We start from the raw sequence: 18,367 nt of genomic DNA, 5'->3' as shown, positions 1-18,367 counted from the left end.
GAACCCTCCTTAAACGGGAATAAGTGAAGCTTAGGAATTCCTTCCATGGGTAAGGCAGGAATTCAATCAGTCAGACTGCAGGGCTTGGAAACTGGGCTTCCGACACAGATATGCTTCACCACTTTTCAATTTGTGCATGGCCTGCCTTCAGCTTCTAGCCTGTAGCTCATCATTAATGAAAGTCACATTAAGCACCCCTGTCGTCTTTAGTCGTCCTGCTCAACCAGCAGGAGGCTTCATAACTAAATGGGAGGTTAATGCATTCCACTTTATCCATTATAGCCATTCCGCTCTTAAATTGTGTTTATTTCCTTCTCCTTCTGTTGGGCTATAATGTCACCCACCCACTGGAAAAATCATGGGAATTCTGTGATTTTAAAGAAATACAATTTTTTAAAAAAATTTGACATATATTGATCTGAGCTTTCCCTTTGTGGTTCAATTAAGGCTGCTTCTAGTCTACTAATCTGGATAGGAAGTAGTGATTTTTTTTATGATTCTGCTGTTGTTGCTCACATTGAAACTCTGTAAAGTTTTTGTAGAGGGCATCTCTGACATGCACAATGTAAAGTTGTATAAAAAGTGTTTTTTGCATCCTACATGCCAGCATGTCTTGCTTGATTTTATTTTATTTTACTTTTTATATTATACCCAAAACCTTTATTATATTATTGTGGGTGTTATACATTAGAGACCAAAACAAAATAGTATAGAATTATAAAGAAAATGATTTGTGATTCTATATTAAACATTAAACATTTCTCCATAATTCTGCCCCCTTCTAGGAAGGCTTTAGATATGTGTTCGAGAACATTAATGAGTCAACAGCATGATGAAAATCAACAGTGCACCATTTCATCAGCCACCCAAAAATGAAGAGTATTGCACATCTGCATCCTGCCAAGTCATGACTGCCCACTTAATCTGAGAGGGTGGACGAAACGCACTTAAATTAGAAACCAGCCCTGTGGGCTGTGGTGACTCTGGAGGAGCTGCAGAAAAAAAAATATTTTGGCCGGATTAGCAATTATTAGCAATGCTTTTCTTCAGCAGGCACAAGCACAGTTGGCAATAAGAATTAAATAAAATATATATATATATATATTGACAGAAAAAAATCTCTCTGATTCTAATTCACTGTACAATATTAATCAAAAAGTAAAAGCAAGCATGTAAAATGTCTTTTTAATTTTTGAAGGTTAATCATTACATTATCTAGACCATGTACTTTTTGTGCACCATTTGTACGCAATGCAAAAATTATTATATTTCCTGCTACATTTTCATAGATCCTTATAGATTTCACAAAATTAGAAAACTTTCAAAGTTCCCTTCAAAACCATTTATAAGCTTTTTTTTTTTTTCTCATGTTTTTCTATGTCGGGTCTTCCGGAGTTTTACGCATACAGCCAGTACTTCAATGAAACTGTTTACATAAAATTAAATTCATGTGTTCACATTTGGAAATCTGACCTAACCCCGATCTAAACCCAATTGAGAACTTGTGGTGAAACTTCAAAATGGATGTTCGTTCACAGACCCCCTCAATTCAATCCCACTAAGCTTTGCAAAAAAAAAAAGGAAATAAATGCAGCCTCTATAGGTGGTCCAAAAGACTTGCAGCTGTGCAGAAAGGTCGTTTACAAAGTTTAGAGGTAGGCCATCCGACCACAAATGGGCACCATGTTTTTCTATATTTCTTTGGAATAAAAGTGGAAACCTATGTATTTTTTCATAGCACAATTATGCATGACTTGGAATTGGTTTATCGCAAAAAATTAAATTATGGCCATAATGTGTCAAAATGTTAAAGTTCAGGATGCAAATTGATAATACTCTTAATACATGTCAGAGAAAGGACTTGCTTGATGTATTTTATTTTTATTTTTTTTTATGTCATTCCATGTTAGCGTCAGTTAGACAAAACTGACAGCAAGGATCTTGTTTCTGGATCTTGCTTTTGGCTCCTTTTGTTTGCAGCATCACCTTACTTGCCTTTGCTGTCGTAAACTTGTCATCTTAGCCTGCAATTCCATATCCATACTCAAAGTGTCAAAAGAAATCACACTCATTTATCTCTCTGATGGGCAGGGTTCAAGAGAGGGGATCTGAGCATACTCTAATGCATGACACTGGTATCATGATTACAGTTTTGACAGAGCATGAAGGGAAAAGATTTATTGCTGCAAGTACACTAAATGCACAGAAACAAGAATGGCACATGTATGTTTCTGCTCTGTATTTGTGTAATTACTTAGTAATTCCAGCCTAAATGAGGACTTCAGATTGAGAGGCTATGTAAAACAGGGTGTGGAGCAGATAGAAATTGTGATCCGCCATCTGCAGTTGCTGCAAGCCCCCTCTCAGCCCCAGAGGACAGCATGCTGCAGCAAGAGGATTTGTGTTGTGCAATGCAGTTAAATGCATCTTACCAGTGAAAAAGTTTGACCACTGACCATAAACCAAAACCTTAAATGATAGTTTACTTAGATCCTAATAACTGAAGGAAGATTTGTGGTGTGGTTTTGGATGCTGTTGCTGTTTTTTTAACTGACAGAAGTAGAAATTGATTGCCTTGACTGGCATAAATCATAAAGTTTCTTAAGCTGACTCGGTAGCTTTAGAAACTCTGTAGTCCTGGGGGCACCCTCCCTTCTTTTTTCTGATTTACTGTTAGTTTATCTATTTGCTGAATGTAAGCCCTTCAGTGTTTGACAAATAGTGCTGGATTGTAAAGAAAGCAATATTCATTAGTTGACATTCCATTTTCTTTTCTACTCTGTGCCAGTGCACCTTGAATAAAATGTCCCATAGGCTATAACTAAAGCTAAAATTAGCATCTTAATTAAAAGTGCAGGTTTTGCAGTTGGTTAATAAAATTTAAACCAGTTATGTCCCAGAAATATTGTTCTTTAAATTTCTAATTCAGTAGTCTGGTTTTAAACCAGTTTGAGATGCTAATGATGTGCTCAGCTGTTTTTAAAGGGCATGTTTTCACATGATCACTAAACACAGGACAATATTTGATTACAGATGAATAACAGTAAGCAGAAAATAATTATTTTGCATCACCTAACTGCCTGGCATTCACAAGTGCTTTCACCTAATTAACTTAATTACCAAAAGCACAAATATTCAAGTGGTACTTGTAAGGTTCACACTGATTTTGGGATACGTGTGTACTTTTTACAACTCTTAGTGACTTTTTGCAGTTGATGGTTTGGGATGTTGTTTGTAGTCAGAGATCCAAGTTCTTAGTTTTCCATGAGCCTGTTTAACAGGCACCCTCCAAATTTAGTCTACAAAAACTAAAACATAAGCTGTTGTAATGGCTTATTTTTGTTTTTGTTTATTTTCACTTTTTGCTGCAACTCTCAAGACCTAACATTTGTCTTTAGTAATCATATCTGGACTCCCATAAATACAAGTATGAAAGAACTTGATGCATTAAGGTTTCCTTTCCCTCAGACGGCCTTCAAAAGTGGCCTGACATGCTTGTATCTGTGGTTTAGAGGCAGCCCTCTCTGGGATGGTGTGATGGACCAAACGCTGCTTGTTTTGATGCAAAACATGTACTGTCTTAATATTCTTTGTTAAAGTTGGAGACGATGTAAGGAGTTATGTTGTGTGGACACAATCACGAGTCTAATGAGACAACAGAACCACACAATCTGCAACAAACAGAAACTCTTGAACTCTCATTGGAAATGAGTTTGACTTATTGCAGGCAATACTGACTAAAACCCCAACACTGGTCGTACAGTAACCCAACAGCCTGTATCAAGTGTAATGTTTAATCACATTGATAAATATCTCTGATTACTTTATTTGCAGTTTAATTTGACAAAAAAGACAAAAAAATCATACTATGATACACAAAGTAGTATTTTTTTTATTTGTAAAAAATACATAAATCATAGATGAAAAGAAAACGACAACGGAAGAAAAAGGACACATTTTTCTGACAGGTGGTGGTGAACTGATGTCACAGTGCAGTCCTTTTAAAACAGTGGCAGTATAGCTGTCTGGTTTTCTCGGGGGGCTGAGAACTACAGTTCTGACATGTCCCTGTGTCAGCGGTCTAGAGCGAAGCTGGAATGTGGTCATGACTCTACATGTGTATCCTGTTATGCTCCACTGGGGTGCAGAGTGGTGGGATCTCTGTTTTTTTTTTGTTTTTTTTTATCACACCCCCTTTTGCCCTTTCCATTGTTTGTTGGATGAGTGAGATAGAGAGATATTGGTGCTAAAGATTTTAGTGTGAGATATAAGACATTGTACAATCATTAAGCATTCAGTGCCTTGCTTGTGATATGCAGGTTCTTCATTTAACAATGTATACTGATTAAAAAGAAGTGTAAACACTGAACTGAAGTGGTTTGCTCTTATAACTGATTAATCTCTCCTAAGTAGACTACATGCTATAAAAGCTGCAAAATTTGAGTTGATCCTTGACATTTGATGTTTCATGTTCTTGAGCGTTGCAGAGAAAAGTGTCATCCAAAACTTCAGCTACTGTGAAGAAAAAAGGTGATCTGTGAGTGCTCACTTTACAAAAAACAAACTTGGAAAAACATGGTTTTTAAAAGCTTAATCCAATTCTTTTACAAGGGAAATATTTTTTACTTTTGACATTATTGTTTTTTGGCACCAATGCAAACAAGTACATTGTTTAATCACACTCTTATTTCAAAACTGCATCCTTACACCTTCAGCATTTTAGCAAGTCATATTGCAGAATCCTGCCCGGTATGGGAAAACGCGCTCTTCTCTAAACTGTAGACTTCTCTTTTGAGCAGAGAGAGAGGAGTTTATTGAATTTAAAGAAAAAATGATAACATCTTGTGGCGACACTGTGCAGAGAAAATAGACTTTTATCAAGAAGTGTTGTTATTGGAAGACGGTCGTGTTCACAGACTTGGTTGCAGCTTTTCCATCTCTTTCCTTATTTCTTTATTTCCAGGCACAATGGGACCTGACGAAACCAACAAAACAACAAAATAAAAGTTTTAAGCATAAATGGGGGGTAAAAAAGGAATAACTGTACTGGGGATTTTTTGACCCTGAGTCTTTCATATGTCTGTATTTTGATCTGTGTCTGAGGTTTCTGCTCTGTGCTCAACAGTCTAGTCTGTGCTCTAAGAGAAACTGACAGACACCCTTCACTTTATATTCCCTTTGTATTCTTAAAAATGATCTTTTCAAGAGCAGTTTTGGACCTTTTCATGTAGGATCCACAGAAATGAAGAGTGTTTTGCCTTCGCCCTGCACTTGAGACTCTCAGTACAGTTCATGATACTTGACAGATGTGTACGTTTGAAGCTGGTATCGGCTTCCTTCGAGGTGGAAGGTGGAATAAGCAACGAGAAATAACTGTAGCATGTCTGCCTTAAAGGGATATGAATATAAACCACACAAAAAGTCATATAAACCTTTTTTTTTATCACATTTTGAAATTAAATCAGACGTTTTCCTTTATAGTGCCATTAGGATTACTAATGTATCTTTTTGATAAATGTTAGAAAAATGAGAGGCTTTTTTAAAAAATCAGACATTTACATACATTTGCAAGCTTTTCCTTTAAACTGTTTGACCTGGGGTCAAACATTTTGGGCATCCTTTTACAAGCTGATTACAATACAATGTGTGAAGAGCACCAATACTGTAACTCCTGCAGCAAAATATCACCACAATATGATGCAGCCACTACGTCACAGTTGGGACTTCAGGATTTCACTCTTTGCCCATTTTCCCTCTTATATTAATGTGATCATGATGGCCAAAGCCTTCAACTTTGGTTTTATCAGATTGCCATTTTCAAAAATAGAAGCATCTTTGTTGTGGTGTGTTTGCTGATCAGAGGAATATCTCATTTTTTAAATACTTTTAAGGGCTATTTGAACAAGAAATCATCCAATTTCATTTACCCACCAATTTTCATGTTTTTACTACGGTAATCATAATCACAAATATATATGAACTAAAAGTGATCAGGTCCTGGATTGAAACAAATTAACAGAAAATTAGAAAAAAAGTTAAAAAATTTTTAAATATTTACAGGAAACTTACTGAAGAAAATCTGCTCAAGATTACTTTAAGAATCTTCAAGAATGCCTGGGTCATATGAAGAAAAATCAAAAGAATGCAGGGATAATTCAGGACTATTGTACTTTACTGTATATGAAAGTTTTCCTATATAATGGTTCAATCTCACCTCTTCTTACCGAGTAATCCTGTGCGGCTATTTCTGTGTCGTGTAGGTGTTGTAATGGTGCAGCACTCCACTTAGGATTTAGTGTGCTGGACTCAGAGGCCTCTAGCAGTCAGAGGCATCCATCATACCTGAAGTTTATAGAATGATGAAAGAAAAGAGTGTGTGGGGCAGTCATAAAGGGACAAAAAGACGGAGAGACAAAAAGGAGACAGTGATAAAACAAGGCATCCAGACAGAGTGATCGAGGCATAGAGGTGGGTGTATAAAAGCGTACATATGAAGAATCCTGAAATGTCAGGGTGAAAGCATTTGCCTGGAGGTGAGATTCACTTGGATGTAACCCTGCTGCCCTATTGGATGAGCAGGTGTTATCACAGTTTAGCGACAGTCATTACCACCCTGTCTACTTTATACTGTTATGTTGATGAATTACTGCGTATTACATTTTGCAGAGCTATGATTTACTTTCCTATTTCCTTTAAATTAGTTTAACTGTCTGTTATTTGACTGCAAATTAAGATTGTGCTGTAATAAGGTAATGTTGATGTAAACAATCTCTTCATAGCATTTCTAGAAAGTTTATCGGATCGGGTGTTTTTAAGCCTTGCAGGGGTAATTTGAAACTTTTGTTCTTATTGCACCAATTTACAATAAGAATATCATCATAGGACCTTTATAAATAATTAACATTACCGGTTATTAACCAAGCAAATATTTAACGAATCATTAGATAGCATTCATGAGCGATTCTGCACACACTGATCTTAAGTCACTGTTTTACAAGGCATGGCTCTCTGACTGTTCTTTCCATTTAAATGTTTATATTAAACCCTTAAAATGGTTCATTAACTATTTATATATTTTTTTAGGAAAGCAGCATTGTGTTAGTATACAATGTACTTCCTGTCTTTGTATACAAAAAAAAAAAAAAAAAAAAAAAGATTGAAAAACTTAGTTATTGAAGGGAACTTTTGTCACTTCTCTAGGGGTTTTTGCAATGGTAACTTCACAACTCACCATTACCAATATTGGCACTGATCAGAACTTAGCGTTTGATTTGTTGACTGAAAATGTGACCATGAAGCAGTAAAACTTTCTCTGCTGTGAAGCAGATGTACATTTTATCCGTGGAAGCAATTGAAAGAAGAAGCAGAACTGATTAGACGCTTGTTCGTCCAAGCATTTCTTCCGGCGGAAATGTTAAACATCCACTTTCAATCCTTTCCCAGCCATAAACGACTTTTTCGTAATGCACATCTAATTAAAAAGAATCCTACACTTTGTCAAAAAGATTCTGTTTAGGCAGTCAGCAGCAACATTAAAACAAATTTATTTTGCTTATTTATGATATTGATTTCTCGTGGTGAACTTTAGGTCCTAGATTACAAGTCAAAATAAACTGTTTAGAAGCATTGATTTGTCCTGCAAACATTGTGGATCGGAACAAGTCTCTTCCTGGTTTCTTGATGTTTTTACAATTTCTAGATCCAAAGAGGGAATATTTAGCACTGCAGCAAATGGATTAGTGGTAAGAAAGACACCAAAAAGAAATGTGGCTCACATTTATTGAAGCTTTGTATTTAATCCAGACATCGGATTTTTTGGTTTAGGGTAGATGGTTGTTCAGACCTTCCTTTCATTCTGAGGTACCCCTGTGTAAATGTTAGCTTCCCTTCTCTAGTAGTCTGATTGTATACCTCTTCTTGTTCGTCCAAGCATAAGGGAAACCAGGGGAAAAGATTGTATTTTCAGTGCCTTTTTTTTTCTGAAAGAGGTGTTACTCTTTAGCAAAGCCTAACAATAATGTCTGTTAGTCTGATCAACTCTCATTTCCTGTCATTTGCTTTCCACAGGAGGTAAAATGCGCATTTACGGCTCTACATCCGTTTCACAGCAGCAGTTGGCTCAAAGTTAATCAGAGGGTAATCATGTAAATCCAAAGAAAATATTTGCGGAGACGGATAGCAAACAAGAACACTGTGAAGTTTGTTTAAGCCTCCATGTGCTGAATGGTTATGTTTTGACCTGGTAAAGATTCTCAGAGGTCAAATATGGATGGAGAAAAATAAATGTCAGTCTGCGATTGTTTGTATTTTTTCTCTCCGATTGCTCCTTCTAGACCGCTACTTTTTATGTGGCTCCTTTAACCTCTCATCCGTCTGTATTTGGCCTGAAAACAAGATTCTTAAAGAAACAAATATATTCAGCTGGAAAATATAACAAGATTTTTTTTCTCCTATTATCCTAAATACAAAAAAAGACTATTGGGAGATTGTCCATTTAAGGATAAAATATCTGCACCAAGTTTCAGTATGACTATATACTTGCATATTCTGTATAAATTATCTTTGTTTAAATATCCAGCTACCACTCCATGCATAATGTCACCCTCTGACCTAGTTGCCTTAGTTACTGTCCATTTCCCATCGCCTTAGACTGTCAGCTTGAATCACAAAAGTGTTTTCCTAGAGCAGCATTAAAAGAGATGGAGAGAAAGTTGGAGTGAGGGAAGCGGAGGTAATGTGAGAGGATGAGAGGTATTTGCCCAAGTGCAAGTGGTCAGAGGCCAATAAAGGGGTAATCTCTCCCTTGCTTATCTTCTTCTAGCTCTTTAACTAAGAATAAACTGTATCCAGCCTAATATCCAACAAGATCTACATATGCTAAGTTTGTGCTTGAGACTTGACAATGGAAAAGATGAGCGGGCAAGTAGGGTTGTTTGGCAACCAATGGATCCTAGATGGTTTCACTGGGGGTTGATCTGAATGTTCAGGTTTGGTGTCAAAAAGACCAAATGGGGCTTCAATAAGAAAAATGACTGATTCAGACAAAATATTCTGAACAGTTTTCAGAAACTTTTTACTAAAATATACAAAAAAAAAACAAAAAAAAAAAAACAAACAAACTGTGGAACACATAAGAACATTTTTATTTCTACCGACCATTTGGGCCATTTATGTCCATGTTTCTTTTTTTGCTTAGTGTACTGCAGTGAAATGTTGTCACATGTCTGCATTAATTAACATCTCCCAGCAGAGTTAGTTAGTTAATTTATTAGGTTTATTGATTAGGTTAGTTAAAGTGTATCTGGAAAGTATTCACAGCGCTTCACTTGTTCCATGTTTTGTTGTCTGATGGCCTTATTCCAGATTGTATTCAATTCATCTGATTTTCAAAATTCTACACACAAATAACCCATTATGACAATGTGATTGTTTATTTATTTGGACTTGCCATATTTTAGGGAATTAGGTTTTTCTGCTAATGTCTACTAATTATTAGTCTGCTTTGAATCCATTAACAATCTCAATTTTTTGTGATGTTCAGAGTTATAGCAGGAACAACAGGATGCCAGGGCATTTCAGCTTAGATTCCTCTTCTGCTAAATCATTTTTGTTTTTTGTCTTGCTCTATGGCAGTGAGGCACAATGTCTGCAGGCTGATCCGATTATCAGAGAGCAGTGTTGTTTAATGCTCAGAGAAAAGAGAAAGCACAACGTCATAGGATGATTTATCAGAGGAGGAAGCTTAATTCCTGTAATTTAAGGTACATTTTGTTGATTTGTCTAACTTTACAAGAACTATTAACACATTTGTACAAAAAGACAGTCAAATGAAAGCCTTGGGAAGTTTAAGAAAGGCGATAATTATTTTAATTATTTGTGTTAAACTTCTGTACCATCTTACTGACCTCCTGCTGCCACGAGAAAAACAAAATCTTAAGAGGATCAGTATTATGTGTTTTCCAGCCACATAATGCCGTTTAATGGCACAATCAAGTTACTGTTAGCTTCAGTTGCTAGAAAATTTGTGTAGGTATTAAATATGACTTTGAAATTTGACTTTGCAATTTAATGTAAAGTTTTATTAATACTTTATGAAACTCTTTCTGACAGTCTGCCTTCAGGAAGTCATCACAACATCACTCCACTATTAACCCTTAAATAGCGTTTTTTACCAGCGTTTCACTGACAAGTAACTATGTAATGATGTGTTGTTCCACCAGGTGTTTGCTAATTGCTGCTGGCTAGTTTGAAGGAGCTGCTTTTTGGAGGTGGGGCTTCTGGAAATAAAATTATTAGAAAGCAAGATTGTTGAATTATACTGTATTATTTAACAGTGGGAAAGTTTCATTCCAACTTGATCAGTGATCATGTTATGTGATCTTCCCAAGGTAAGATTTCATTGCAGTTTCTGAATTCAAGAATGTGATACTTTCAAAGAACTCCTTTAGGAGCTTTTATCTGCCATTGCTGATACATCTGTAACAACCAGGTCTGATTTATTTTTATTATTTTTATATCTGCACTAAAACTGTATCCCCTATGCAGAGGTGCACTGCGGTATACAGAGAGCCATTCTATGACAGCCCTAACTATGCATGTGTCACCAGAGGGAGAGAAGAGATGGGAGAAAATCACTTAAACACAGACAAATGGACTCGGGAGAGCTGCCATGCTCTGGTTCTCCTCAGCGTGTTAATAGAGTCACAATGAGCTGTGGGTGAATTAAAAGGTTATTCAACCTCTAAAAGCTGGCACTGATAACTTTCCAAATTTCAAGTTTTACATGTATATTGAACCGAATAGCAGTTTTATAAGAGATGTGTCAGCTGCGGGTTTTGTGACCATTTCTCATGAGTTCTTTCTGTGCTCTTTTGATCTGCTTCTCATTTTATTCAGGTGATTTTAATTATAGACATAATTTAAAAAGATCCATGTTTTTTCAGCATTCGTAATAAAATGTTTGTCTTGTTCCAAAGTGGCGTTAGATCTTCTGCTATTGAGTTTTCTCTCTGTGTGTGCTAATAATGTCCATCAGAGCATTGGGCAGCATTATTTGTCTGAACAAAACCCAAGGGAGAAAATCATTTTTTTCATTCAATTTTCAGCTCTTTACTTTATTTTTTGTTTGTCTTTTTTTAACCTTGCATACCTCAAAATATTATTATTGCCCAGAGTCACTGCAAATGTTTCTTTGTGTTTAGATTTTTTTTTGTGTGTAAAATTTTGCAATCTATGAATCTATTCTTGTTCCTGTTAATTGTGTTCAGGGCTGTAGGGGGTGGTGGCCTAACCTGGACAGTCAATCACAGTATTCGACATGAATAACGGAGACTGCCATACACTCAAACACCTAGAGGCAATTCAGAGATTTTAATTAGCTCAAGATGCAATTATTTCCACTATACAAGAAAATCTGACCAAAAAACAACCATGCACAGGGTGAATACATTTTAACAAACACCCAAGATTTGAACCTAACGCCAAATGCTGTGGGTTTTTGTTTTCCACCTGAGTATTAAAATTGTTACTTTACCACAAGCATCATCCATCGTTCTGAACAAGTTCCCTTGACAGTTTTCATTTATAAAATGTAAGTATTACATCAAGAAAAAAAAAAAACACAACACCAACACAAGCTGAAGAAAATTTTGTTCACTTCTGATGATTGAATTGGCCACATAGAGTTCACACGTAAGATATTTCATGTTTTTGAGCATCATGTGCATAAAGCATTCAGCCATTTTGATGTGTAAAAACAAAACATTGATAATTTCAAATTAGTTTTGCGAAACTATACAGTCCTGGAAAGCCACTGCCTGTTCGGCCTGTCTGTATAAGTGTTGCAGAATATGATTTTTATTAGGTTATTGTGTATCCTTTGAGGGCATGGGCTGCCAGTAAGAGGGATCGACTGAAAATGGAGTTACTGTCATAAGCAATACATAAGTACACACTGAAGCACAGACACACATACATCTGTTTGTCTAATATGTAAAACATTCCCCCTTAAAGCAAAAATGGCAAGTGTAACTATATCCCTTTATAAGCCAGAGATATATGGAGCGACTGCAGCTCTCTGATGAGGTGTTGAAAGTCTGTGACATGAATTTCAGTCTGGGGACCAATCGTGCATTCTGGTAGAGGAATGTTGAGACTGTCAGATCTCAGTTCAGTGTAAAAGCATCACCCTGCTCTGTGATTTAAAGCTGAATATAAACCATGCAGCCTTAAACCAGTTTCACCAATGACCCCCTTTTTTCTGTATTACTTGGGCATATGAAACATTTTTTATAATTTAGTGCCGCCTTGGGATAGAGTCTTCAACAAAATACCTCTGCATACAGTGTGTGCATTAGTTTGAAATACCTCCTCTTTGGCTGAATGATCCCCATTTATAAGGCCACTGGAGGCTGTTGCACGACTAGAGGCAGCACTTAAACTCTATGAACTGGTGAATAGTTGGGTTAAAAAGCGTATTTGACCATGCAGCTTACCATACTCAAGGCTGTCCTTCCCCTCTGGCTTTTACAGTAGCAGTGTCTGAATGTGCGAATGCCTTTACAGCTCTCAATAACCTGATTCAGTGGGATCGAGCTTAAAATGATGATGCGTCCTTCCTTCCCACACAGTTCTCAAATTTAACCCTATGACTGAGCCTTTGATTGTGTTAAAAGCAGAAAAAATGTTCACCTTCTCATTTTTGTCTTTAGGTTGATATTTCCTATTTTAAACTGATTCCTCACACATTGTTGTTCTTTTTCCTCACATTTTATGTTTTTTATTATGCCACTGGGACTCCTTTTTAACTATAGATTCTATGTGGTAAGTTGGTTTGCCTTCTCTTTATGGGAAGCAGACTTGTCCTGTTTTACATTACCATGAACCCTAAACCTGTCGTTATATATTTTACTTAATATGCAGCGCTAGCCCTTGCATTTGTCCCTATGGATCTTAAGTGATGAAGAATATGGGCCTGGAAAGCTTTTGTAAGCTCAGATGCGAGTTTGTTTTACTGCCTTAGCTTTTCTTCTCTAACTCATGTGTGGGATAACCTTTGACCTCAGTGAAAATCTAACAAAGGCTACCATCAACTGTGTATCACTAGTTAGAAGTAAATAATGATATGCAGCTGTACTTAATTCAAAGTTCTTTGTGTTTGCTCTGGTTGTAATGTTCACTTGTAGTTCTGCATCATGTGCAGTTGTTGGATGTTCAAATTATATGTAATTTGACTCCATTGCTTGAGTAAATCCAAATAATTAAAGTAATCCATTACAACTATACTTTTACTTACGATGCTGCAATTTCTGCAGTTGAATCTAGTACTAAAATGATGCTATTTACACAAGAAAATTTTAGTTTTCACCAATAAAGTGATTCTCATGTTTCTATTGGTTGAAAGTGTGGTCTCTATGGTCAGCTGAAGGTGGTGTATTGATCAGATCTGGTCAGGTCTAGGCTGTTCCTTAGAGCTGATTTTTAGATACTATAGATAGTTTATCACTCTTTACACTTCTTGGCTCTCTCCTGGCTCACATTACTCACATAGGAAGACATTATCGATCAGGACCCCATCCTGATCAGTGCATTAATCAAAATCAGAGTCACTAACCATACCCTCCTTCTGACTGCTGTTGCTGGTGAATGTCTGATTTATTATTTTTTTGCCAGTTTACTAAGTTTTTGTGTTTAGTAAACTGAGTAAAACAGAGTTAATTTTTAACAATCACAGGATGTTTTGTGCATGGGGGTCTTGTAAAATTGACATTTATTATGTCTACAATTATTCATAACTGGCAAATTTGGCTTTAACATAATATTTTAATTCTACCAAGTTTTTTTCCTATGACTAGAAAAACATGTAAATGTCAAAGTAACAGTATTTTGGTTTAAATATAGTTTGAAACATATTGTTAAACTTACTGACTTTAAGCTAAATTTGAAAGGTATTAAAATAATTACGGTATCTTTTTCAAATTATTCACAAATTGTTTATAAGAGAGACTATATTGTACAACGTTCTGACTTTGACATACTCTGTCACACAGCTGTTGGTATATTTACACATTTTAACTGCAGCATCTATCACTTAAAATGAATTAAAATAATATCTGTTCAAAAGAAGCAAAAATATTCAATAGAGTGCTTTTATTTGTTTTCACTTTACCAAGATTTCTGCATAAGGTTTTGTTAAAATACCTTTAATCTGTGTGTGCATGTGTGTCCCATATTTTCTTTTTCTGTGCTCCAGTGGACATGACAGCCACGGTAAACCCATCTCACAGCAATTTAAGTCAGAGTGTCAGCAGCTTCAGCCCCGTGTTTCCTGAACCCTGTTGATACCTAGCACATAATGGCACACTGAGACGCCTGTTGCCAGCCCACAATCCAAGCATTTTATCAAACCAATCAGCATTTTTGCAGAAAGAACACATCTCAACCGTGACAGAAGGGGGTTTCATAACATCTGGTGCTCCCGGAGAGAACCAAGGAGGGAGGGAGCAAAAGAGAGTTTGCGTGAAAAGAACGTGTGAGAACAATCTTGTTGGTCTGGCATGGAGATTTCAGATCAAAACAACATCCTGCTTTCTCTCTTAACACAGGTCACCAAGAGTGCACATGGCTGTCAGCACTTGCCTGTTGCAGAACCAGGCGTGCTCGCAGTCGTGATGGTGATTTTTCTCGATGTGAATATTAATTGCTGCTCTCCCTCTTGGTTTCTCTTCTATATGCTTCCTGTCTCACTCCTTCAGCCCAGCGCAGCAGTGAGAGGGTACCACAGCAGTAAGACATCTTCCATCAGCTCCAGTTGGGCCTCTGGTGTCAGTGGTGGTCAAGAAAGCTGGAGCAGCCACTTCACTCACGCAAGTCTTCAGCAATATATACCTTACCATCAACAACATCGACATCACCACCCTCCTTCCACACAGACAAGCTACTCCTTCTGCACTGCCCATACAGCTGTGAGTAATGCTTTTAGCCCGTTTGCTGGAGGAATACATCACTGCTTTTCCGGCCTGTCTCTTTTCTCCTCGTTCTGGTAACCATTAGTGGCTTTTTCTATAAGGGTAAACTTGTTTCAGTATGCACACATAATGTACTCTTCTTGCATACCTTTTGTTATTCTTCTTTGGCTTCTTTCTGCGTTTCCCCGTTTTTGTTTCAGGCTTTCCTTTTAAGTCCCCTCCAGTTTTTTACCTCGCCCTCCCTTCGCTTGTCTTCTCATGTGACTGCTAATTTTCCTCTTCCTTTCTGCTACTTCATTTGTTTTCATTCCATCTGTCTCCTGCACTGACCATGCTTAAGGAGACTAATTGAGACAGAGACACTTCTGTGTCGTTTCTCTCGTCATTATCTTAGGAATTTACTCCTTTTCACAGTCTGACTGGTTTTACTTTTCTGGTCCTGTTTTCTTTTGCTCATAGTTTTGGTCGTCAGTAGAACAAACTAGACATTTTGCGTGCAGTATATATTTGATTTGATATTGTTTTTTGTTGGTTTTTTTTTTTTTTTCAAAGCTTGTACTTGAAATTAGGAAAGTTATAAGATTTCCAAGGTCTTATTACATCATGTCAGATTCATAATCTCTCACAACCTGCGAGGGATTTTTATTACATATTCCACAAGAAATAAATGCCAATTTTTATATGCAAGTGGTCGTATATTGGCTTCAAAGTTTCATCTACATGTTTAGGAGAAGAAAAAATATTTCCATCCCTGTTCCCCAGAAGCAGAAAGGGAGGTTGTAGTTATGGTAGGAAATATTGAGAATGACGTTGCAACTTAGCCAATTTAGCCCTTTTTCTTTTGATACCCATAATTCAGTGCAGTCAACTCCCTTCAAAAGTCACCCAGTTGGTACAAAAATCATACCCATTTGTAAATTAAGATCAGTTTTAATCCAGACTTTTTTTGTAAAGTACTCATTGAGAATGTTATTAAACAGTTGACTTCAGGAAGGTCATGGATAATGTTGTGAGGAACTTTTTGGCAGCTTTAGATTTTTTTAAAAAGATCCCAATCTTTTAACATTTGTTGAATCCTTCACCTGATGAAAGAAACAGCTTTGCTCTACTTTGAACCATCCAAGACCTGGTTGTCTACCGGCATGCGGAGAATGAAGAGCATTAACCAGAGCATTAGCCAAGAGGCCCATGGTAACTGTGGAGGAGCTGGAGTGATGCACAGCTCAGGTGCAGAAATTAGTCAACTAAGTTGACTTTAATAATGCTCTGCAAAAAATTGGGCCTTTATGGAAGAGCAGCAAGAAAATTGTTATATGATAAAGAAATCAATAATTACCATTTGTAGTTTGTTGCCAGTCATGTAGGGGTCAAAGGATATATATGTGGAAGAAGTGGACAAATGAGATCAAAATTTAACCTTTTTGCCTCTATATAACATATACTATGCCCTACCCTTTGTAGCACTCCTTTACCTTTAACAAACCATCTCATAGTAAAACATGGTTGCATTAGGAAAACAAATAATGATTCTTTATCACAACTTTTACAGTGCTGCTATGCATCTCTGCGTAAAAACATCCTCTGAATTTCTGCTGGTAAAATAAAAAAATACCAATGAAAAACATGGAAGCATCCCAAAAGTGACAAACATTTTGGGAGAGGAATACCACCACAGAGCGTTATTGCTCTCTTTTTATTTTCCTGTCATAAATGATTTTTACAAAGGATCACACCACGTTTCTCAATTTTCCAGCTTTCCATGACTACAATCTCATCTTAAATATGCCCCACCTTAATTCCCATCTGCTCTTCTCTGCATGTTGAGACTTCCCCTAAGCACTTGCGTGCATGAAGTGAAATTGGACTGGATTTAGATACGATAACCACCGCTGTATGATAGCTCCATGTTACACAACACATGCCTTTTTACATTACCTGAAAGTTTTCTTTGTTCCTAGAAAGCAGGAGAAGATTTCCATTCTGTGGCTGTGGTTCAGACAGATTCCTCTCCCAAGCCCTTGCTAAACACAATTGTCACCATTACAAACACTGCAAGTCTGCAGACTTTTACCACTGGAAAAGTCAAAGAGGAGCTCTACTGTTTGATTCCCGTCATGCACACAAAAAAAAGAAACATTAAATTTCACATGACTGGCATAAATGCTGTGGTTGTGGTTGGTATTGTTGTAGGGCTCTGTCATGTATCACAATTTTTGCAAATGTTAGTCCTTTTTGCTCTAAAGGGCTTAAAGTCATTGCAATTCTCAACCATCCCCCGGACCTTTGACTGACTACAGTCACTTCAAGTTACAGATTCTTACACAAACTAAACCTAATTTGTCTTTGAGTTAAAAGTGTACAGATTAACAATCTCAGTTATAGCATTTTATTGTTTCCTGTGCCTTTTCATAGCCAGGAAATAATGTAAGATTTGTATGCGAGTGTGTGAATTTTGCAAACAAAAACATTACAATTTATTGATTGCAAATGTACACTTGTCATGATGGTAAAACAGGGAAATGAGAGCTTAAAAAAAAGCAATATTAAAGTGTCACGATGATCTATTCAAACTCCAGACGGATGATCAATCTGCTTTGGCAGCACCTTAATAGAACTGTGCAGAACTAATGCAAGAAAATGTTTGTATCATTGAAAACAATTACTGAGAGTAACAATTGTTATATTTAGCTCCATAAGTTTTTAAATCATGGCATGTATTTAGGTTTACATGACTGTAGGTCTGAAATGGTTGAAGGAGATGAGAAACCTCCTAGGACAAAAAAAAAGCATTTAAAATCAGATATTTAAGATAGAAACTGGGCTCTTATTGGATAGTATAGACAGTCATATTATTAACCAAATATGTGGCATGAATTCAATTCAGTGAATCACTTCTAAAGATTTATGGTTTGAATATTTTTCTATTAACTTTACCTGAAGGGTTGTGTTTTAGAAAGCATCACAGCATTACTGTTTTGGGTAAAACTTGGAAAATACATGTTGCATGCAGCAACAGCATCACTTGAATAGGGATGAAAAATCCCCGAAAGTATTCCCAGTCAGCAGAACATTCTGGAAACAACACCTACATTCTCAAGAACACACACACACACACTCCTCTGTTCGCCCTGAATATACTTTTGTTTTTGTGGGAAGCTGGTAAACCACACATTTACTGTAGAACCTGACTGGTCTGGGTTACAGATCACTTTGGGGTCATCAGACTCTTACCCTCTTCCTCACCCTCTGCTCTTAAACTAGTGTAAAATCTGCTGGCTTCGATGTGCTTGTTTAAATGGAAGAGTAGGGATGGTGGTTTTCTTTTTGCCTTCTCTTTTAAACCCTGCAGAAACCAAGTTTCCCCCAATGTAAAGCCTTCCATGCAACTAAAACATGCGGCG

General features: G+C 36.8%; 1 protein-coding gene across 9 annotated transcripts in view; it reads left to right on the top strand.

The window, feature by feature from the left end:
• rbms3 (RNA binding motif, single stranded interacting protein) overlaps nucleotides 1-18,367 on the top strand; it is a 312,168-nt gene that overhangs the window by 42,311 nt on the left and 251,490 nt on the right. For all 9 annotated transcript variants that reach the window (XR_006372710.1, XR_006372709.1, XM_044138143.1 and 6 more), the window contains exon 3: nucleotides 14,754-14,963. Coding sequence is in view for 7 of the 9 variants with exons in the window: in XM_044138143.1 (XP_043994078.1) it covers nucleotides 14,754-14,963 (210 nt within the window). In the remaining 2 variants the exon portion in view is untranslated. The remainder of the gene's footprint in view (nucleotides 1-14,753; nucleotides 14,964-18,367) is intronic.

This window comes from Gambusia affinis, linkage group LG14 (genome assembly GCF_019740435.1).
Source record: "Gambusia affinis linkage group LG14, SWU_Gaff_1.0, whole genome shotgun sequence".
NCBI classification, from domain to species: domain Eukaryota; kingdom Metazoa; phylum Chordata; class Actinopteri; order Cyprinodontiformes; family Poeciliidae; genus Gambusia; species Gambusia affinis.
The sequence above is the reverse complement of the archived record's forward strand: the minus strand, read 5'-3'. Positions and strand labels throughout refer to the sequence as shown.